We start from the raw sequence: 24,006 nt of genomic DNA on the forward strand, positions 1-24,006 counted from the left end.
GACTTGAAGTTTCTAAGATTTAGATGTTAGTACAGTAGCGTTAAAACAGTAAAATTGAATATACTCATCTAGTTATATTCAAAATAAGAGTTTAAGATTTTTAAGGAGGGTAACATAGGGAAAATTATTCTCAGACCTGCAGAAAACTTTTCCATTATAAAAAAATTCTCTGATAATGAAAAGGAATCTATGATAGGCTCCAAGATAAAACCCAAAAGCAATCCTATTGATAGAATTTAAAAACTTTGATTTTGATAAATTGACACATAAAGGTTTGCAGCTTATATTAAAGGTTCAAGGCAACTGGTTTAGCGTAATATCCACTTTGGATAAGATCCCAATTTTACTGCAGGAAAATTTATTTTAAATATGAAAGGCCCATTTTCCTCCACAGAGCAAAATTATTACTGGACATAATTTCAGTAATACAACTAAAGTATTTTGTTTCAAATAATTAAATCAAATTACTATAAAAATAATTTATTGAAAAGGAAAGTACTGAAATTCTGCTGGCTGCTGGAATCAGTCAATCTGTTAGGGCTTTCACACTTTCTAACTTACAAAAATATGGCAACAATGAGAAAAAAAGATGAATATATACCAGAATCTATATTCTCATTATTTGTCAAGTGTCATTTACTGCTATGGAGACACCACTTCATGTTATGATACACACCTTGAGAAGAAACGATCGCTACACATGAAAAAATATCACCATGGCAAAAAATTGCTGCTTGCACAGGTGTCAGTTTTGCAGACCGCTGTGCACAACATATCAATAACCTCTTCCTAATATGAAATTAATTCTAATGCAGGTATCAAACTCCCACCTGCTTTAATGTTTAATACTAAATTTTCTATTAAAATGCCAAATATTAACTGCTGCAAGCAGTTACACTGAGCAAAGCTTTTAGCAAGAATTTTTTTTGGAGAAAATAAATAAGTCTCACTGCAGCAGAACTTCTCAGGCAAGCTGAGGTACAGTACTGGGTTCTTCCAGAGGAACTTGCAACCACCCTTATCTGCACTGATGCTGACCAAAGGGATGGATTATTCCTGGACCTCTACCCCATATCTGCATGCCCAGTCCTGACTTCTTCCTAAAACAGGCACAGAAGCTAATGGCAATGTTCCCTTTTTCAGTCTTCTGCAGTTCTTGGGCCAACTCTCTTTTTAAAAATTCAAACTGATGCTGGAATAGTTTTGTTTTGTAAAAACATTTCACATCTAGAGATCCATCCAAAGAATGGCTTTCTCCAACATCACAGAATCACGGAATAGTTAGAGTTGGATGGGATTTCAGGACATCACACTGTCCAACCTGCTGCTCAAAGCATGGTAAATACTAAATTCAGACTTATCCACTCTGTAATCACTTAAAAATGATTCCAGTTCCTCTTTTGATGCCATTAATTTCTTTGTCCCTCTCTCTGTGTAGCTCCTCTTCCATCAACAGAGAATCCAGGAAGAGAAAATGTGAACTGCTAACATATGAGAAATGTTTCTCAGTTTATCAATAAAATAGCAGGAAAAGCAGAGAAAATTATATAATTTGTTAATATTTATAACAATCTGGCAAGATTACTCTCTAGGGGATACAAATCAAAAAATGTCACTATGTGTCTGTGAAAAACTGCTGTCATAGATCAAAAACTGGGTAAAAGGATTGTGAACAGACAAAACACAGTGTCAAACCTAATGATTTCACCTGAAACAGGGTAGCAAAGAATTAGAGGGGTGTTCCAGTATGAGCAAGAAGAAGCAATGGAGAGCCAGTGAACAAAGGAAAGAATGAGAGGCCAAAGGTTAGGGATGGTGATCTGAAAGTTCTGCTCTGTTATTAAAAATGAAGGGGGAAACCATCAATGGAATCAGCAACATAAAATTTTATAAAGAAACTGTAGGAAGCAAAAGAATACAAAAAATTGTTTGCTGCCCTAGGATGCCTGATGAAATCAAGGATTGAGCTTGATACAGTCTAAAGAAACATACCTTTGCACATCTAAGAGCTCTACTCAGTCACAGGCTAATTTAAAAATCAGGTTGCATTTTAAATCATTTTATCCATGATATTAATTCCAAACTATGCACACACCCCCCTTACCCCAAAAAAACGACCTATTCCCCCTAAAATGCTCAAGGCACACAAATGGTTCGAAAGGGGGCAGACTGCTCAGTATATAGTAAATGCAGAATGTTGGGGGCTTTTTGTGCCTTTTCCTGATGTTTGTGATGGTGCTCACTAATTAGAGTCAGATTACCAATCTGTCTTGGTTAGTATGGCATTACTTGTTGACTACTGAATTCAGAATGCCAGAGAGGCTGGTACAGAGACCAAATATTTGCCACAGGTCACATTTGAGGATGATGTGTCACTGAATGGGCTACTGCTCTGAAACTACTTCCTTGCAGGCAGGCAGGCAGGCATCTGTGTTACATAGGTCACATCATTAGGAAGCCCTTACTCAGATATCAAGGACAAAATATCATGGTGTCTGAACCGTATTTTTAAATTAAATAATGAAACTTGAATAATTTAAATCCAGTATTTTTGAATATAATTATTCAAAGATATTAATTATAAAATTTGCTTGAGTCTTTTAAACTCAAAAACACATGCAAAAAGATACCTCAAATCAAAGGTTTATAGTTGTCTTCATAGGTGCCTGGCAGTTAAATACACAAGCTCATAATTTCTGAAAAAAATACTCTGATATAAGATTTTTAGATATTTTGTTTGTTTATTTTTGGTAGGGGTTTTTGTGTGTGTGTTCCTTATCCCATGGCTAGTGCTTTTAGGTGCTGCTTTGTTATGAAGAAGAATTCTCCTATTCATCACTTTCTATTCTTCTAATTTAAGAATTTATTATGTAGGCAGGGAACAAAAATCAATAACACCTGACCTGAATGAACCAGATCTTATGCACAGTAAACTGCTGAAGTGAGCATTTTTCTATAACTTAAACTTAAAACTTTGAACATAAGTTTTAAAATGCTCATCCAAGCCAGTCATGATTACTTATGAATATTGGATGTATCTGAAGAAAACAGGTCTGGTTGCAAAGCAATTTTTCACAGAAATAAAGATTGTTAAATTTGTTAGATAATGCAGCCATACTGCAGAAATCTTTCCAGTTCTCTTGTCAGCTGTAGAAAATATCTGGACTGAAATTTGCTGATTCACCGAGCTGGATGGTGCAGTCTTGTGACACTGCCATCTGTGTCACACTTACTCTATCACACAAAAACCACCAATTCAGCACCTTTCAGGAACACTGAATGAACTCAAAACAGAGGGAATGTTTTTTTGTCCAAGCCCTCCTCCTCAACTTCTTCACTTTCCAGAACTTCTTTCTACATGTTTTATATTTAAAGCACCGAAACAACAAGCAAGTAGATCAAACTGCCAAGATAGAGGTGTCAAAGATAAACCTAAATTGACAACATAAAAAAAAAGTTGTTCCTAGCTCAATAGGCCCATGATGCCTCAGGTCATCAGGGCAGAAATGACACCTATAAGTAAGCACAAAACCGAAGAGTAGATCTAACCATAGACGGCATTTCTCAGGTTATCCCTGACTGTGAAACGTGTGCTGCGATCAAGCAAGCCAAACGAGTAAAGCCCCTATAATATGGTGGGCAGTAGTCCAAGTATAAGTATAGAGAAACCTTGCAAACTGATTATATTACACTACCCCAGACATGCCAAGGTAAGTGCTATGTGCTCACAACAGTAGAAGCCACCACAAGATAGCTAAAAACCTACCCTGTACCTCACGCTACGGCCCGTAACACCATTCTAAACCTTGAAAAGCAAGTTCTTTAGAGACATAGTACCCCTGAGAAAATTAAGTCAGACAATAAGACTCATTTCAAAAACAGCCTTATAAACACCTAGGCTAGAAAACATAGTATTAAGTGAGTGTACCATATTCCCTACCATGCACCAGCTGCTAAAAAAGTAAAAAAGATACCATAGACTTTTAAAGACTACCTTGAAAGCATTGAGTAAAGAATCTTTCAAAAATTGAGAGCAGCATTTAGCGAAAGCCACCTAGTTACATTTGAGAGGTTTGTGAAAAAAGACAGTTTGGATCAGATCTACCTCAAGTACAGACAAATCCATCTGTAAGATTGTCTTAGCTCAAAACCCAAGTTGTACATAACAGATAATGCAGAAAAATAGAACAACACGATGTGTACCTCAGAGAGATCTGATTGTTGAGTGAGAACCATGTGTAAATATCATTATTTGCTGAATGTCACTGCCATTGTCTGTATATAGTTGTATACTGTGTATATATATGCATGTATGAAGTATGTGTGTGTAAAGTTAGAATTTATTTAGTTTTAGTATTAAGTTGACAATATGGAGATAAGAGGTAGAATGTCCTAGGGTGACTTTATGATGCTTGTATCCCCAACAATCTGTTCTGTTTGTGCTGTATATTGAGTTCTGTGCCTTTAAGACTGGCTCTGAAAGCAAAGCAAGGAATGAAGAAGCACCAAGTTTGTTTTCAAAACAGCTCTCCTCCTGCACATTCCTCTCCGGACTGTGTTCGTCTGAAGCACAGACCGGCGGCTGGGACAGAGATCTTTTTCTGCTTTTTAGTTAGTTTTAGCTAGCTAGGGCAGAGAAGTTCCCTGGAGTGTTTTTTCCTTTTTCTTGGGATTCCTTGAATCTGCTCTGGACTGAAAACCCCAGAGAAGCACCGAGGGCTCGCACCTGTGGCCCACCGGGCCTGGACCTCCGGAGGGACTGGGACTGATAAAGAACTGAGTGAGCTGAGCCACCCACGGCAAGGATTTTCTCAGGTTTACCATCTCTGTTCGGAGCAGCGAAGGGTTTTATTGTTTCATATTATTCATTCTTTATGCTTGTAGGCATTTTGTTGTTAAATAAATAGGTTTTTTCCACTTTTCTCCAAAGAAGTTCTTTTCCCAGACCGGCTGGGGGGAGGGGCCTTTTGGGTTTGCTTTCCAGAGGGACCCTATTCAGAGGTTTCCTCCCAAATTTGCCCTAAACCAGGACAATATCTTTTGTTATTGGAGGTTCTACCGAGATATACTTTCTGGTCAGAATCTGAAGGGGTGGTGAATGTAGGTCAGAGGTTTGGCACCCTAAGACACCAACAAACAGAAGAGATTCACTACACAATAAACAAATCTACAGAATGGAAATCTTACATGTTGCATCTTGAATTGTCATTTTATGTTTCTAATGCCCAAAAAATCAAGAGAGCTTGCTAAAACCTTTTATGCTTCATAAACATGGGTAGCATAGAAAAACACATACTTTCTTCATTTATAAGCTAACTCTAACAAAGACATTATCAAATAAACCTCTACGTGTTGATAGATTTTGGAAATAGATTTCTCTGAGGTGCTGTGAAATGCTGCCAGAACCCTAAATGTTCACAAGCAAAACATAATCTACTGGAAAACTATAAAGCTTTAATGTGACACTTTTCAACAGGATTATGGATTTGACAAAATCCCTCTGATATATAAATAAATAAATACATAAATAAATACTTACCATAGTCATTATCGTAAAAAATAATGAACTTCTGCCAGGCATACTCTGTGACCACTCTCAAGATGACATCATTTAAGTAGACAGGGGGCCGCACGGAGAGCGTGTAGTCATCGTTGCGGTTGCTCCTGGTGAGCCCGCAGCCGCTCCTTGGCGTTCCTGTCATGGAGCGCTGGATGAAGAGGTGAGGGATGTGCATGGCATCGGCCAGAGACTGCAGGGATCCTGCTGACGTGCAGCCGATGGAGCTGACAAGGGCCAGGATGCCTTGGTTCATCAGGTCACAGGCTGTAAGAAAACACAGCGATATCGGGAGTGAGAACATTTCAGAGCACATGGCCTATTTTGCTGTCGAAACACACTGAGAGCTGAAACCAGAAGGTCCAGTCAAGGAAAATATGGGTACATTTTTCATTAGACCCTTTGAGGTGTCTTTTGGTCTAAGCTGGAAGACTGTCCTGTCCACCCTATTCAGAAATGAATTTTCCCTTAGAAACGATACCCAACACTGGATCTTCTCAAAAACACTAAAAACTGATTTCGTCTACGGTATTAACATGACCACAAGGAGATAAGCACTCTTCAAAGTCTAGCACAACAGCTCCATGAATAATAGTATCTTTGCATTATACAGGGAAAACTTGAAATAACAGCTCAGGCTTGCTGTCAACTTTTGAAGACAACTGAAATGCATTATGTACATTAATTTGTCCAAGGAAAAATGAAGTTTCTTCTGAGATTTAAGAGATATATATACACAGTGTATATATATATATATATATATATAATCTCACATAAACTTTTCTTTTTCTTTAGAAGACAATCTTCCCCACAAGCTAGTCTTATAAATAGTAAAATGCTTACAAAATTCAGTTAACAGTTTCTATATGTTTACTTTCCTCACCTCCTTAAGAAAGACATAAAGTTGACTGTGCAAAATATAACACCTTAAAACTAACTAATGGTCCCATTAGTTACAGTATACAGCCTTAAGTACAATGGCAGTGACATCTACATTAATAAAATGGTGTTCATCATGAATAATGTTGATGCAATCAATAAATATCAAAGAAATTAATAATCATTGGTCTGCAATTTTGAAGGGTTACCCTGTGAATCAAAGTGGTTATACTGTGTTTCTAACAGGCTGGAGAGCTTGAATGAAGAAATAACATGGACTTGTAGCATAATTCCCCAGAACACACGCAAGGCTAAATTTTGAAATAGTCAAATTTTCACTGGTAAAGTTACACAGGCAGTTAACCTGCATTTACATATGCAAATGAGTAATGGGATGGTAAAAAACAATATGTATTTACATATTAATATCTAATAATAAACTGTACAATTATTTCTTCTGCAAGACTTCTGCATACACAGCAGGTGCAGGCCAAAACAAAAAAAACCCATGTGAGAATATATTTACCTAAAAATCTAAAAACATATTTTAGTGCCAGACCTGTTGTCTCATATCATATGGCTCTTACTCACAGTACCATTTTACTTTGCAAACACACCTATTGATCTCAGTGGGAATATTTACAGTGTGAGGAATGGAGTTCCATATTCAGGCCCACATGGAGATTGATTTTGAAGACAAAGGACAGCACCAGATGTCATGACTACAGAGGATCACCTTCTCCTAAAGCCAGAGCACTATTTTCATTAAGAGACAGAGATCTGGAACATACAAGGGTGTTTTCCCAGGGCCTACTGATGCTGCTGAGGCTTTGTCCCTTGTGAGCCCTTCTGAATTCCTTCATGCGGATAAATATGGGAGAGAGAGCGTTCCCACACAGAGCTTTCAGAGTGTTTTGGCTTAGGATAAAGTGTTCCCTCTGTTACATGCTCCGAACACAGCTCAGCTTCTGGACTTCAGGTTAAAGATAATACATTTTTAATAATTGCAAGTATCCTTCTTCAGCAAAGAATCAAATATGATTGATATTAGGACAACAAAATTCTTGGTAAAAGTTTTTACAATTTGGAACATTTCAAAACAATCTTAATAGCTATTCAACTTTTATGGTGCTTGAAGCAGTCCTTTATCATCATTTCCAACAAAGATAAAAGGCTTGTCAAGTTAAATTTTTAGGGAGGTGCTGAATTTCTTTCTTGATAAGGTTTTCCTGTACCAAGAACTGCAATATCTTGGTTGCATATCCCAGTAAAAATGCTACTGCTTGAGACAAAACTGTTTTTTGTTGATACATTGCTAGATATTGATAGAATTGATATGAATAAAATTAATGTTAGATTTTGCAAAAGCCTGCTTTTAAATCAACAAAAATTTAAGTTTTTTGCCTCTGATGTCACTTGTTCAAATAAAATATGTGGTGTGACCCTCCAGTTTCTGAAACCTGACTTTTAAAAATATACCTAAGTCAAAATGCATTATCGAAATTGCTTGAAAATGTCTAAATGTCATATCCTGGGGCCAACTCTGCCATCACTTTGTTGCATGACTAATTTGGGATCAGTAATCTGATTTCCCTTATGCTTCAGTGATTATGATACTTTGACATCTTTGTAAAACACTTTTGCATGATTTAAATAAAAGAGATTATATTTATGTTCCCCACACCCATCTTTTCAAGGTTATAAGGTCCATTCCTGAGCATAGCTCACAGTGCCAGAAGTTCCTTTACATTTCCTCTCTTATCTGAATTGTTTCATAGCCCCCTTTTCTTGCCCAAACTATTAATATGGAGACAACAGGCTCTGCTGGAGAGATGCAGTGGGAAGCACAATACCACAGTCTAGTCCAGGGCAGACAAAAGAACACACAGCTGGTAGTATTAGTTTAATTGGAAGCCCTACAATGGGGAGAGCTGCCTGTGCTGCACTGGATGACCTTGGCATCCTTCCAAGCAAAGATATTACTGAACAACACTGTTCAAAATAAAACCATCCCCCAAACGAATAGAAATCTGTGAACAGTTATCTGGGAGAGCTTTCTTTCCTACAGTGCAAACAGCAAATATTCAGGGAATGTTCTGCTATGGGGACAGCTAAGCAACTTTTTTTGTCTTTTAATGTGGCATTGTAGACAGTATTTCCTAAGCTGAAAAAGGTATACATTTATTTCTTTAAAAAACAAACAAACAAAAAACCAAACCCAAACAACAAAAATCAAATCAATCAATCAAACAAACATACAAAAAATAAAGCCAATTCTACCAGATGAGTGAATCAAACAGAGCAACTTAAGAGCAAACAATACTAAGGCCAGATCTTGCATTTGACACAAAAAAGGGAAACAGACTCTACATCAAGATAAAGAACTTTGTATGAGAACAAGCAGAAAGCAAGGGAGGTGGTACATCCCTTGCAAAAAAATACATGGCTGTGAAAACACCAAGAAGTCTGTAGGAGTTCAGAACATCAGTTGCATTAGCAACTTAGCCACTCAAGAAAACCTCAGATGAGTCAAAACAACTATAACCATTATTATTTGCTAAGAATAGACATTGTGCTTGTTTCACTGACTGACACACAGAATAACAAGCATGATAAGAATAAAAAAATCAAGTACCTTTAACTTTTTTTTTTTTTTTTTGCAGCTCTGAAAGTGCTTTGCGAAGATGCTCAGCATCTGCATCTTTATTTCACAGAATAAAAAATCCCAGATGTTCCAAGAGGAGTTTCTTGCCCCAGGTCAAAAAGCAAGGCAAGAAAATTGTTTTCCATGCCAAGCTCAAACAAGCACAAAGGCTGAAAATAAAGTTCTTTGTTGCAGCTTTTCATTGTTTGTTTTGTGCATTAGTGTGTCATCGAAAGTGTTTTATGTTCTGAGCCCAATGTAACAATGCTTTATGAAAATAAAAGATTTTGAAGGCAGGCAAGGCAGCCTATGAAACAGGATTAATTGACAAAGACTTTCAGATCCACAGGGACCCCAAAGCAAGACCACTGTTGATTATGAGAAAATAGAGACACGAGCATGTAGGTAATGGAGAGTGAATGTGGAAAGGGAAAGCAGAGCTATAGATGCGATATAAACTATTGATGGATAACACAAAATGCCAGCAGACATGGAGAATGCATTATAAGAAGTATTTGATAAAGGAGTAAATGTTTTGCAAGGAAAATTACAGATGAGTGTTCAACAGAAGGGAAATTGTAAGGTATTGAGGTAAGGGGGGACAGGTGGAACTATGCACAGAAAATTCAACTCCTGCACTCATGATCATGAGTTTTGGTAAAAGATATAAATACTCATATCAGAGGCCTCCAGCATCTCTACTCATATTACTTAGAAATATGCTCAGTATGGTTTCTTGCATACCTGATGTGCAGTGTGATTGGTTCTAACAATGCCAAACAAGCCAAAGATTCACTAACAACTACATAAGACCTTGAAATCCAGAATAAGACACTGACAAAGAGCTGCGGGTGCAATGCTGACACAGTGAAGATAAGAATTCAGAAATGTTAAAATAGTACTAGTGAAAGGCATGGGGAGAGCAAAAACGGGAACACAGGACTTTGCAAGTAACAACAATAAAGGAATATAACAAGGGATGACATCAGCCTTGAGGTAATAGAGAAGGATGTTAAATGTTCTTAAGTGATGAGACAGTGAGATTTGCAGCTAGGGAGTAATAAATCCATTTAGATATCGGGGAGGAGGAGGATGCAGGTTGCTGCAATGTGGGAGTAATGGAAGAGAGCAGAAGATACAGCAAGGAGGACAGGAACAGTGATACTGTACTGTATCTGCTGAAGTGCAAATAGCCAATGCACTGACAAACGTGTCAGCTAAAAGGGCACTGGGGAAAAATCAACTTGGTGCATGTTAGAGACAAAGCAGCAGCTGGGCTTCACAGCAGCTTCAGAATGTGAAGAGGAGAAAGAAGACAAAATGTGCCTAAGTCTGAGAGTCTATTTTTGCTCTTTTACTCCAGGAAGAATAATGGTGCAGTGTTCCTTTAGTGCCAGTTGCAACCTTTTACTGAGATTGACTGTAATGGCTACAAGAGATGCCAGGAAAAGAAAGTAATGCAGATTTTCTTTTCCATTGACTTTTTCCAATGTCACAGAAAAAGAAATTTGCATAGCTGCAAAATGGAAAATATACATTTTCAGCAAGGACCATTTGAGTAACACTAAACACTTAACCTTAACTGAAAGCAGCAGTGATTCTAAACCATGCACACCATAGTAAAACAGGATTGAAAGGAAATTTAAAACCCACTCCTGACACTGGAGAGACGTCCAACAAAAACATGCCCAATGAACTATTAGAAATCGACACAAATCCTATTTGCAATCAGAGGCAAATCTTTCCTTTGCCTCTAAAGTAGCATTTTAAAATTGTATCTCTCCCTGACAAACACAAAACCACGTAGAAAGTGAAAAAAAAGAGGTCTCAGCTTCCAAAGCAGAAGTAGTTTTGACTAGCTATACAGCACAAGATAGCAGTGCCACATGCAGGAGCACCATGTGGAGTGAAGCAGTAGAACTGCTGAGTCTGCTCACTTGCTTTTCCCTGAAATGGAAATTACCATTTTATTCCTAGATCTCTTAAAATCTTTTAATTGCTATTGGATCTAAGCCCCAATGCTCACTGTGTTGCTTTAGATACCAGCAAGTCTATTCTTTCACTGGAGACTTACTGAGTTTTCTCTCAATACCTCCGAGGGTCCAGCCAGCAGAGAAATGGCTTAATAAAATAGCGAGACGGCTTCTCAGGATATGCTTTGTAAAATAAAGGTTTTAATAACAGCAAAAATAACAAACATTACAAAATGAAAAGAGATAAGCCGAGCACAGTGTACCAAGCACAGTTACACTGGCTAAGGCATTCCCAAAAAGCCCACATCCACCTCTTGTGCAGGCTCTTTAATACTCGATGGTCTAGGTGAGCTATTTGGCACTTTGCCCAATGAGATTGACACTAGGCTTTGAGATGCACTTCCAAAGCCCTATCACTGTGTCTGTGTTGGTACTGAGCCAATTGCAACGAGCAGGCTATAGAAAATTCTAGTTTAACTTCCTTATATAGAAACACCTGCTCGGGTACAGAAATGCACGACTACAGAGACTTCACTCCTGTGGTGCAGCACTTCATGTATTTACTGATATTGGTTTTTTCTCCAGTTCTTTCATGCTGCCACAATAACTCCTCAGAACAAGAGTATTGACTCCCACTAGAGGACGATGTCTTCTTTCCTCGTTTTGCATTGGCATCACCTTTCAGGTAGCAACAGAGTTGGTCCGTAACTACTGGATGTGAAAGAGAGGGGAACCAGGTTTACTGTGTATATCAAAGAGCTCCTAGTTGTGGATTGCAGTGTCATTCCCTTTGATTTGTTTTTCAGTGCATTTAGCTTTCAGAGCTTGTAGGGATGCCCTGAAACTGGCAATAAACCAGGTACCACATAACATCATCTAATCTGCAGTATAACAGATATTGTTTGTAGGAAAGTATAGAGGCAAAACCAAAGAACTGACATAAAAAGTATTCTTTTCATTCAGGCATATCCAATACTTCATAAAATCAAGGAAGTATGGTTATTTCCATTTTACCACAAGATCTGAAGGATGTAAGAGAATAGGAAAAAAACAAAGCCAGCACATCTGAAGAACTGGAGTTACAAAAAAATTACTCTGCTTAGTAAAATGCCAGTCCCTACACAAGGAAGTGGCACTCCAGATGCCTCTTTGCTGTTTGAATCCTGTGTGTGGAACAGAAAAAACACCGAAGTTTCAGGAAGGCTTCCTTAGGACTGAGTAGGACAGGATTTTCTTAAGTCACATAAGCACTGCCAAGGACGTTGTAGCAATGGCTACATGGTCTTTGTGCCATTGGCCTGGGCTGGTCAAAGCACAGACACTGCCTACCTTTCCCACTGCCTCCCATTAGTTTGTTGCAAGAGCTGATCCACAGGAAAAAATAAAGAAGGTCAGGTCTTAGAAATTTAATTCCAGATGACTAGCTGTCAAGAGTAAATAATTTCAAAATTAATTTTAACACATGAGTTTGCATAATTCGAATACATTATTACTTTGTCTGTAAGTCCATTTCTGCAGAACCTGGAAAAAATAGGAGGCTTAAGCTTAGGAAATAGCCCTGCTCTCATTTCACCAGTTTTGAAAGGTGTGAAGTTTTCTGACTTTTCCAAGAGTTGTGCTGATTTTCACTTATGAATTAGGGAGGAGAGAGCCAAGCACATTCTTCCATTTCTCGAGTTTTATATAGTCAATTATCTTCTTTTTGAGCAGGGGAATTTCAGACTGTTATACACTAAGGTACTGTTAATTAGCCAGTATTTTTCTTTCATTCTCTCCCCCTTGCTGCTTTTGATAACAGCTTATTTTTTAATTGCAATGTAGTGAATACACTGGAAGTATTTTTTTTTCCTAGCAGCAGGATGCATGCATTTTCTTTTTTGGTCTGTCAGCAGCACCCATGCACACAAATATGTATATATACACAGAAAATATGACATGACTGGCTCCAACTTCTTGTGCACAAAAATATTCTGTGTCAGGATGGGCCAAATGCAAAACCAAGAGAAAAACGTATCTTTCAACTTGAAGAACATAGTTTCTATCATTTATGAAAGCTGCCTGCGCTTCTAAGTCTTTAAGACATCCAACCACAGAAAAAGTCTAAGGTCAGTGCTTTGAAACACAGGCAAATATTTAGCATTGGTGCAAGAGATGACCAAAAATCCAGTGACTTTATCCCCATAATAGAAAATTAAAGCCTTTTTTAGCCTTAAGTTGACATCTGAATTAATGCTTTCATTCCTTGTAATTTTGTATGAAGGCAGATGAGCGATGTCAAATACTATGGAATAAGGTGATTTGCACATATATGAGGATTGTCAAAATACCACACTTCCCAAGGTAAGCAACAAAAGGTGAGACAGAGCAGGAAGGGGAAAAAGGAAATCCTCTCATTCTCAGTACCACGGTCATTTCTAGAGCCAAAACTAGTCATTGTTAAAATCCAGGCATGTCAAATAAACAATGGCAAAGAGTAAGTCTTGTATCTTCATGCATCTCTTAGGTTTGCAAACTGAAGGAACTTGGCAGAGTATTTAAAACATGAAAAACCCCAACAAACCTACAACTTACAAACAAAATGAAAACAAAGACACAACCCATCCCTATTATCAAAATTTGTCTATTTGAAAGATAAGGACAGCCCTAGAAGTGCAGTAAAAGTTCTGTATAAAAGAGATTTTCTCAAAAGCTTCTTCCAGTGAGAAACACTTTTTCCTATCGGCTCAATTTTTTCTTCTACTGCTTTTTGCCAACTGGCACTTGAAACATGCAAGGATCTAAGGTTTTGGCAAGCTAAAATTGTGATTAAAATTCCTTTAAATGCCTTGGGAATGCCTCCCAGGATTGACATCATCAATATACCTTATCCCAACTCTTTGAAAGGTCTCGCTTCCCCAAGAAATCCTTTTTCTTCAAAGGAGAAGCAGGTATAGAGCCTTGAACAGACCTGTATGACATGCTTCAGCCTCATACCCATGGGCACTCACCCTCCCCAGTGGAACAAAGTTTCAGCCACAGTTTCACCATGGAACTCATGTTTACCTCATTCTTGATATATATTCCTATACCCATATTCCCCTGCCTACACCGTGATTTGGAGTAAAGTCTTCTAGATCTACTTCCATGGAAGAGCCTGGCAGATCAGTTCATTTTTATTTCCATATACACATTCCTGGGAAAGTTTCCAAGTCTACCACCAAAAGACAGATTTGAAGATTTCATTGGAGAACGACAATGAAACGTACCATAAAAGCTCTTTGAGGTGCAGGAAGTTTCAGGGGACTGCAGACCTCAAGCCATCCTCTTCTGTCACCTATTCTAGAACCCAGTCCAGTTGTTTGTCAAAAACAACAAACAAGCGTGCTTTGCAGACCACAGTTAGTGGTTAGAGGTACAGTTCCCAATCTAACATATGCCACTGCTTTCTAATCACACACTGAGATGTTGCTGTTTCACATGTTTCTATCAGTTAAAGGACAACTTTCTTCACATGCTGATTTTTTCTCTATACCTAGGAATATAACAGAAATAGAAACTCCTCTGACTGCAAAATACATAAACTTCCCACTGCCTTGGGTTACTGTCTTTTGCTGTTAATAGGAGCTGGCACAGGCTCATGGATTCTCACTCGCATATCCTGCTGCAGAGTTAGGAACTACTCTCCTTTCACAAAGGAAGACTATAGCACATAATGCTGTTTTGGTGGACTGATACCACTGTTTAATTTTTAATAGATACTCCTGCAAAGGGAATTGTTACCAGTACTCTTGTTATGAAAATAGATATAACAAAACAGTACATTTTATGTATTCATGGTCGCATGAAGAATGATAAAATTAGTAGAGCAACTGTTTCAAAACACAGGCTGCGCCCACTTTTCCTCAGCTGAAGAGGATTAGCAGTTTTGCAAATCAGAACCCTGACTACTTCAAATGAGGGGATTTTCAAACAACATGTCCCTATGATGTTTGGTAAGTCTGGACAAACTAGACCAGGGAAAATTTCACATAAAGACAGAGAGCATGGCCCTAAGGAAGAAGACAGCTGTGAAGGAGAAGGAGGAACTGCTGGCTGGCAATGAGCACTTTTTGTTTGAATTTCCATTAGTAACATAAGACCATGTTTCTTTATGCACTCATTTTAAACACTAGCTTAGGGGCAGTCCAACTTTCTGGATTTTATTGTCTTCACCATACAACTTCCAAATCCAGTTCCACTTGGTTTTCCAAGGTGATATGACAGAAATGGGTGCCTGCGAGTTAGACTATAAATTATGGCAATTTAAACAAACTAAAGAATAGTTGTTAGAAATTGAATGAAGCTAGTGTATACCCATAGCAGTCTAAATTACAGAGAACAAAAATCCAACCAGTCCAATGCAGGCATACTGTGGTTAGATGTTTACGTAGTATTCCATTATATTCTCTGTAATATAATATTAAAAGAGGGACTTACAGCTCATAACTATTGTAATATTAATTTTATCAATTCTGGTCAATCAATACAGATATGTTTAAGGCTATATAAGAGAATATGTAATTGAAAGTAAAGCCTTGATTACATTTTTTTGGGAAGTCCCTCATTATAACTAGAATTGTTCCAGGCAGGATGGGTAAAACACTAAAAATAGACAGGTTGTTGTAGTATTTTAACTGTCGTGTTAGACAGTATTTTAAAAGACTTATGGCAGGACTTCTACATAACTTTTACCAGTAGTTGTCTCTGTAAGCAAAGGTCACCAGCTTTTCATCCAGAGGGCTGCTGATACCTTCAAATTTCTGAATTAAATTGGTTCACCTCTATCTGGACCCATAAACATTTCTCTTTAGCACAGTGGTAGAGCAAATGAATATAGTGCTGTGCCTTTATGTGATAAGCCCTTGCAGCAAAAGCAGATACTTGATGAGGGCCTACGGTACCAGGAAATTTTTCCCTTAATTATTAAAACAGTTTTTGTGGCACTATTTACTTGGAGAGACTTACCACTTGAAATCCCTACACACATAATCAACACATAGCAATTAAAGCCATTGTTCAGGATGTGGAGGATTTAAACCTGGCATTCTTCTTTACTTAACACCACCACCTCATGTGACCCAGGCCCAGGGACTCTGTAACTACTCAGAGAGGATTATTCTGGGTAGTGAAGCCCCAGTCTGCCTCTCTGACCACTTCACTTTGCATAGGCTATTCAAACACATAATGGAACATGGGCTGTAACTCAGGGGTCCAACAGCCTGCTCTTCTCCCATCAGACACATTGTCCTTATGATTATGAGAGACAGACGTTCAAATCCTCTGAGGCAGAAAAGCATTTGTGCCTCCTATATATACACCCTGTGTGCACAAATGACTCAGCTATCATGTAAAAGAAGAAAATATCCTCCCTTAGAAATACTGCATATCTAAACTCTCATCTTACTTGCTGTTTCTTACAAAAACTTCAGATAAACCATTATGCTTTGGATACAGCAGATACCTCTTGTCTACTGGATTTTTTTTTTTTTAATATCTTCTTGTCAGCAAACCATGAAATCTAATTGCACATAGGTATAAAATTCCACATTATCCAGGCAGTCTTTAGTAGACTGCTGACAAGATCTATGGAAGACAACCAGCAAGCATCTTAAAGGAAAGAAAGCACAATTGTGTGTCTCTGAAATCCATGCTTAAAACAACAGGTAGAGAATCTTCAAATCCAGCAGTATAGAGATTCCTGTGGTAATACTTTACATAGATTTGAAAGACAGATGTGTATTATTTAATTTATTTAATTTAGGGTAGGTAACAGCATAAAATCAAAACAAATACACAACAGCATTTGATGTTTAAACAATATTTGGCCATTTTTTGGATTGTCAGAGAGAGTACACTGATGAGGAGTTGTCTAAGAGGGCTCACTTTATGTTATACAAATTAAAATCAACCCAAATATAAACCTGCCAGGCAAACAGGAAATGCAAAAAGATAATAAAATGTCTGAACATAATAAAAAAAATGCAACCCAAACCCAAACAAAAAACATCCCACCCCCAAAAAACCACCACAACCACCAAGACAAACACCACCCACCCCACCAATACTTTAAGGGTTATATCTCAAAATAAAACACTTCAAAGATTTTCTTCCCACACCAAAAAACCTCTTACAAAAACTTGGGACACCTCATGCCACACTAATTAGAAAAAAAAGGATATAAATGAAAAGCCTCATTTTAGGTAGTTACAGGAATCCATTCCATATTTCCTCTAAATCTTCTATGCTTTTATCCTTTGCTAAACTGAAATTTCTTGGCTTCTTCATTTTATGAGACAGACATGCTTTTAAGAAGACCACAAATGAGCACACACAGCTTTATTAGTGAGACAGAGATAACAGATAGTGAACTTAGAGCTGCATTGGACACAATTTACCTCACCTATATTTCTGAGATTTCAGTAATTTCTATTGCTTTGCATCTGAACAACACCAATACAGCTAAAAGATTTGCTGTCAAAAACATTAAAAACAAAAAAAAACCCCTTCAAATCTTCTCTATATTTACTGAAAGAGTGCAAGGGAAAAAGAAAAAAGCTAAAAGGATCAGTAAGCATTTATTTTTCTAGACTGAAAATGCTGCAATAATGAAAGACTGAACCAGGGTAATCCTGCACTTATCTAAGATGAGGGGAAACTAAAAAAAAAAAAACAAAACAGGAAATACAAACAGAAAACCACATATTTTACATCATTTCAACATGTTAGCCTGCCAGGAAACATTGGGGCAAAAAGAATCCATTGTGGGCCTGCATAAGTATTTTAAAATAAGCTCTGCTGGAGCATCCACAATAGCTCCATTTTTACATACAATGTAAAACCGGTGTGATTTCCATTGGCTATAATTAATTTCTTCTAAGTGGATAAACTAGGGTAATTTCAAAGCTAGCATAAGCAAATGGAACTCCAAACTGCTATGGAATTGTTAAAAAAACCTCTATGCTTTCATTTGCCCTCTTTTTCCTTGGTACCATTTTTCCTGGGGGAAAGCTGCCTTATCCAATTACACTAACTAGAAAGATAAGAGAACTAGTAAACCTACCTGATAGTACTGTTCTATATCAATTGGGATATACTGCTCAGTACTTTGAGGTTAAGTAAAGCACTGTGTAACATCATAAGAATCATATTAGGTTGCTGGAGGTAAAACTGCTTCTAATCCTAACAGAGAGGCTTCATCACTCCTGGTTATCCCTCAGGAAGCAGGGGATAATGACATCAAGGTTGCTTTCCTCCTTACTTATTACACTCAGACCATTTCAGGTTGCTTAGTCATTCAGTAAGATGTAACCCTTCAGATCATGCTTAAAATGTCACATATAATTAAAACTTTCTTGTCATCTTAGTTCTTTGTCATCCTTCTTTCATCAAAAGCAAGCCTAGACACCGAACCTCAGAACTGCACCTTTTCTTCCTGCTTCCAAAACAAATTCTGGCACAAGGAATATTTATGCTTCGAAGTGGTTTGGGCATGTTCCTAGTCAAAACACATGTACTAAAAAAAAGCTTACAAAAAGAATCAGAAATCCATCATTTTTATTATTTTATAATGATTCCTTAAATGATTGCAATGTACTGCCACACTTATAGCTTTATAATATCTCCACAAAGATCCTACGAAAGGAAATGTAATAAATATTGTATAATAATTTGTGTTTTTTGGTGTATATAATATGTGAATATGTTTTGTGAAATAAAATACACAAGCTGGTTGGGCACGAAACCGACTAGTTTCAGGACGGGCAACACCCAGAGGCTGCTATTCTAGGAAGGACAATACCCTGCCGGGAATTGGGAAGCCCACTACTGACACCAGAATAAAGGGTAAATCAAGATTGGAATCAGTCCTCCGGGGGTGGTGGAACTGTGAAGTGCCCAGCCATCGCGGGAGATACCATCGGGAGAACGCCTCTCATTCAGAACTTCACCTCCCATTCATACACCAGAGGAACGAACTTAACATTCATCTTTCCATAGGGAAACCCCATTCAGCGGACTGGACAGCAGAAATTAATAAGAAGAAACCAACCCAAAGAAAAAAAGAACTGTGGGGAAATCCTCTGCCGCTGCCCAAAAAAACTGTATAAAACAGGGACCCCGAAAAGGGGCAATTTGTGAACAAGGGGAGTTACGGTGCAATAGAGGCAGTAACTGAGGTTCACCCAGTGTCAATCCTGGGCATCGGCACTGTGCTTCTGCTTGCTGGTTCGCCCAAATTTTTGTCCTGTAATTCTTTAATTAATAAAATTTCATTTTATTAATTGGAATTGGCCTGGCATTTATAACAATGTTGGTGCCCAACGTGGGGCCAGTTTTGGGGTGTCTGCAGTCCCCCTTTTTCATCCGAGAGGCACCCTGCTAATTTAGCGGCTCGGCTGAACTGGAGATCTCGCGGAACCAATCTGGCCAACGAACCAACTAAAAATTTAAAGCCACAATCGGAAGGGCAGGCATAAAAGCTAGCTTGAGAGGGGCTCTCAGGAACTCAACAAAGACCCAGGAAAGGGGTCTTCAGAACCGCGGCAATTTTTTTCACTCGTAAAACTCTCCGTGCACAAAGAATCCATGCAAGAAAATAGGAACCGTAAGTATTGTGTGGTTGGGTGGTGGTGACCGGGAGTGAGTGTGTGAGTGAGACGTGATATTATCACGGAGTAAGTGGGGACCCCAAGGTCACAGTTCCATTGTTTTGTGAGGGACGTGGTCAGCCGTGGGGGAAGCGAGTGCCATTTGTTTGTGTGAAACCCCGAACCTTGGTGGATTGGGGGGGGGGGGGGGAATCGGTCATGAGGGCTAAAAGGGAAGGGTACGTCCATTAGAGTTAAGGGAGTGGTAAACATTCTAGCCCATGACCAGGGAAGGTCCGTTTAATTTTTAGGAATTGGGAGCCCATTGCCAGACAAAACCCCACTGGATGGTCCCCCGCTGGGCTAGTAGTGTGACGATACCAAGTCTTGGCTTGGGAATTAGATTACCAAACAGAATATGGTCCAGGAATTTTTTTGCTAAAGGATGGGATTGTATTTCAGCAAAGTTCAGGAAAACCCCTCAGGAGGAGTTTCCGAGGATGGTGTCCCTGAAATCCCACGGGGAAGCCCCTTGGGATGGCTGTTGGAGTGTTGGCAGGATTGCCAAGAGAGAAGGAGGATATCTAAGGAAAGAATGATTTATTTCTGTATGGAGGTTTGGGGAGGGAAGGAGATCAGAAAACACATGATTTGGCCAGTGTTTGGCACGTTTGAGCAGAGGACTTGTCAGGCTTTGCGCACTCATGTAAGGAATAAGGAGAAGAGGGAATTTGATGAGTACCAGTATGCGCAGCTGTGGGAGAGATCACGTACCAGACTATACCAATTGCGAGCCATGGGGAGAGAAGCATGGGATCCCCTGGATAACCTCCCTCCTTCCTACTCGATACTTGTGCCCCCGCTGGCAAAAGCCCCTGCTCCTCCCTCGGGTTCGGCACAAGACCCGACTCAGTCCCCGCAACCAGCCCAGGCTCCCCTGGTGGTGGTGTTGACGCTGCCACTAGAGAGCCAGGTTTCCCAAGCGGAAGCTCAAACTCCGCTGATGCCTCTTCCACAACCTCAAACTCTCCCATCCCCCAAGGAACCACCTCCAGAGAGGGATTTGGCTCCTCTGCCTGGTCCCAGTCAGCACACCCGGTCTGATGCATCCAAACCAGCACCCACTCCCCCAGTCAGGAAGACAAGACGAAAGGGGAGGAAGGCTAGCGAGGGGGAGAGCGAAACCGAGGAGGATAGTCGTAACTTGTTTCCCTTAAGGGAAGTGCCCACGGCACCCGGTGTTATTGGGTACCTGAATGTGCCCATTAACAGAACGGACAAGAGGGCTTTAAAATGAAAAATGGGGAAATTAATGGATGACCCGCTTGGGGTGGCGGAAAGGATTGATGAGTTCTTAGGAACTAGTATTTATACCTATGAAGATATAATGGCAATTTTGAGGTCACTGTTCAGTCACGAGGAAAAAGAACTAATTAGGCAGGCGGGGTTGAGAGAGTGGTAACCCAGGAATCCCCAAGGTTCTCTGGGAAATGTAAAGTGGCCCAGCCAAAACCCAGAATGGAAGCCTCAGTATGAGGATGGTTGGAGAAGAATGAGAGATTTCAGAAATATAGTAATCCAAGGTATCAGGGAAGCTGTACCCAGGGGTCAGAATATCAGTAAGGCTTTCAACGAATGACAGGGAAAAGATGAGACCCCCTCAGAATGGTTGGACAGGCTGAGGAAGAGCTTACAAATGTACTCTGGAATGGACCAAAATTCCCCAGTAGGAGAGGTACTGCTCAAGACGCAATTCGTAGCCAAATCATGGGAAGATATCAGAAGGAAATTGGAAAAGACAGAGGATTGGAAGGGGAGGAGGCTGCAGGAATTGCTCAGAGAAGCGCAGAAGGTTTATATGTGGAGGGAGGAGATGCAGCACAAGGCACAGGCAAGGCTGCTGGTGGCTGCCATCAGAGAGATGCAGAGGAGTGAACCACTTCCCAAACTGGGGAAAGCTGGACGGCGTAGTGCCAAGAGAGGACAGTCTCCTCCAGGAAGAAGGGATTCGGGGAAGCCCAAGGAGCAGATAAAGTTCTGTTTCTGTGGGAACAAGGGACATATAAGAAATAATTGTTATAAGAGGATTAAAGATGAAAATATATTTAAGGAGGACGCATAAAGCTTTCTTGGGATCTTTTTCCTGGGGTCTCAACCATATAATGAGCCTAAGATAAAATTAAAAATAGGATCCCACAAGGAAGAGGTGTCTTTTCTGGTGGACACGGGAGCAGAGCGCTCCACAGTCCAGAAATTGCCTAGAGGCTGTGTTAAAAGCTGTGACACTATGATGGTGATAGGGTCTAAGAGAGAGCCTTTCAGAGTACCAGTTACTAAAAATGCGATTACCGAATCAGAAAAAAAACTGTGTGTGGGGAGTGTGATGTTGGTAGAGGAAGCTGATTATAATTTGCTTGGAAGAGATCTAATAGTGGCTTTAGGGATAAACCTAATAGTCAAGACACTAAACATAGTAGTGAGTCTATACAGATTGACCGAAGAGTATGACAAAAAGGTTAACCCTGCTGTATGGCATACCCCGGGGAAAGGGGGAAAAATAGAGATGAGTCCCATCTCCATAGAATTCCAAAGGCCCAAAGAACCAATTAGGGTAAAACAGTATCCCATCTCCATGGAAGGGAGGAAGGGACTGAAATGAGTAACGGAGGATTTAGTAAGGCGGGGGATCCTAAAACCATGTCTGTCCAGGCACAACACCCCCATCCTGTCAGTACAAAAGCCAGACGGGAGTTTCAGACTGGTCCAGGACCTAAGGGCTGTAAATCTCAGAACAAAAACTAGCTTCCCCGTAGTGGCCAATCCTTACACCCTATTGAATCAGATCTCCCCAGAGGATGTATGGTACAGTGTGATAGATTTGAAGGGCGCTTTCTGGATGTGCCCCCTAGCTGAAGATAGTCTGGATTTCTTTGTGTTTCAGTGGGAGGACCCCAACACTAATAGGAAACAGCAATTTAGGTGGACATCTCTGCCCCAAGGCTTCACGGATTCCCCGAACTTGTTTGGTCAGGCCTTAGGGCAATTGCTAAGCCAGTTTGTCCCAACGGAGGGAACAAAACTCCTGCAATACGTAGATGACTTGTTAATTGCCAGACCCCGGGAGGAGGAGGTGAAGAATAGTACCATAGAATTGTTGAATTTCCTGGGGGAGAAGGGATTAAAGGTGGCCAAGTCTAAATAACAGTTTGCAGAGCAGGAGGTGAAGTACTTGGGACACTGGCTGACAAAAAAGAAAAAGAAACTAGACCCGGATCGAATATCGAGAATTGGGGCATTACCATCCAAGCGGGAAGTCAGGCAACTACTCGGACTTTTAGGGTATTGCCGACAATGGACTGAGAGCTATACTGAGAAAGTGAAGTTTCTATATGAGAAACTTACCACAGATAGAGTAAAATGTACTGAGCAAGAGGAAAAAAGTTTTGAAGAGTTAAAAGGGACCTTTGTGACCGCCTCAGTGTTGAGTCTCCCAGACATAAAGTTGCAGTTTCAGCTGTTTGTGGACGTCAGTAACCACAGAGCGTATGGAGTATTAACACAGGACTGGGCAGGGATCAGAAAACCAGTGGGATATGCCTCAAAACTTTTAGACCCCATGAGCTGAGGGTGGCCAACATGCCTACAGGCAGTAATAGCGGTGGCTTTAGTAGTTGAAGAAGCCAAAAGGGTTACTTTTGGGGCCCCGCTAGTGGTATATACACCCCATAATACTAGGAGTATCCTACAGGAGAAAGCAGATAAATGGCTCACGGACTCGACTATTAAAATATGAGGCAATTCTAATACATTCCCCTGAGCTAGAGCTACGAACTGCAGCAGCTCGGAACCCCGCCCAGTTACTGTTTGGAGACAAATCAGAGGAGTGTATTCACAACTGCTCTGAGGTGGTAGAACTGAAAAACTAAAATTAGACCAGACTAAGAAGAAGAGAAGCTTGGAGAGGGTGAGAAGTGGTTTGTAGATGGGTCTGCAAAGGTAGTAGAAGGAAGAAGGAAAACAGGATATGCTATCATAGATGGAAAATCAGGGAAAGTAATTGAATCAAGGCCATTGAACGCTTGCTGGTCAGCACAGGCTTGCGAGCTTTATGCCGTTCTGCAAGCACTGAAGAGGTTAAAGAGGAAGCAGGGGACGGTCTTCACAGACTCCAAATACGCCTTCGGGTTAGTCCATACCTTTGGAAAAATCTGGGAGGAAAGGGGGCTAGTCAGTACTCGTGGGAAGGGACTGGTTCACCAGGAGTTGATAAAACAAATTTTAAAAGCTGTGAGAGGGCCCGAGGCCATTGCAGTTGTGCACGTGAAAGGGCATCAGGTGGGGATACAATTC

At 39.8% G+C, this 24,006-nt stretch overlaps 1 protein-coding gene across 1 annotated transcript in view; it reads right to left on the reverse strand.

The window, feature by feature from the left end:
• LOC134563452 (glutamate receptor ionotropic, delta-2-like) overlaps positions 1 to 24,006 on the reverse strand; it is an 845,768-nt gene that overhangs the window by 424,885 nt on the left and 396,877 nt on the right. The window contains exon 3 of the mRNA XM_063421373.1: positions 5,540 to 5,824. Coding sequence (XP_063277443.1) covers positions 5,540 to 5,824 — 285 coding nt within the window. The remainder of the gene's footprint in view (positions 1 to 5,539; positions 5,825 to 24,006) is intronic.

This window comes from Prinia subflava, chromosome W (assembly GCF_021018805.1).
Source record: "Prinia subflava isolate CZ2003 ecotype Zambia chromosome W, Cam_Psub_1.2, whole genome shotgun sequence".
Classification (NCBI taxonomy): domain Eukaryota; kingdom Metazoa; phylum Chordata; class Aves; order Passeriformes; family Cisticolidae; genus Prinia; species Prinia subflava.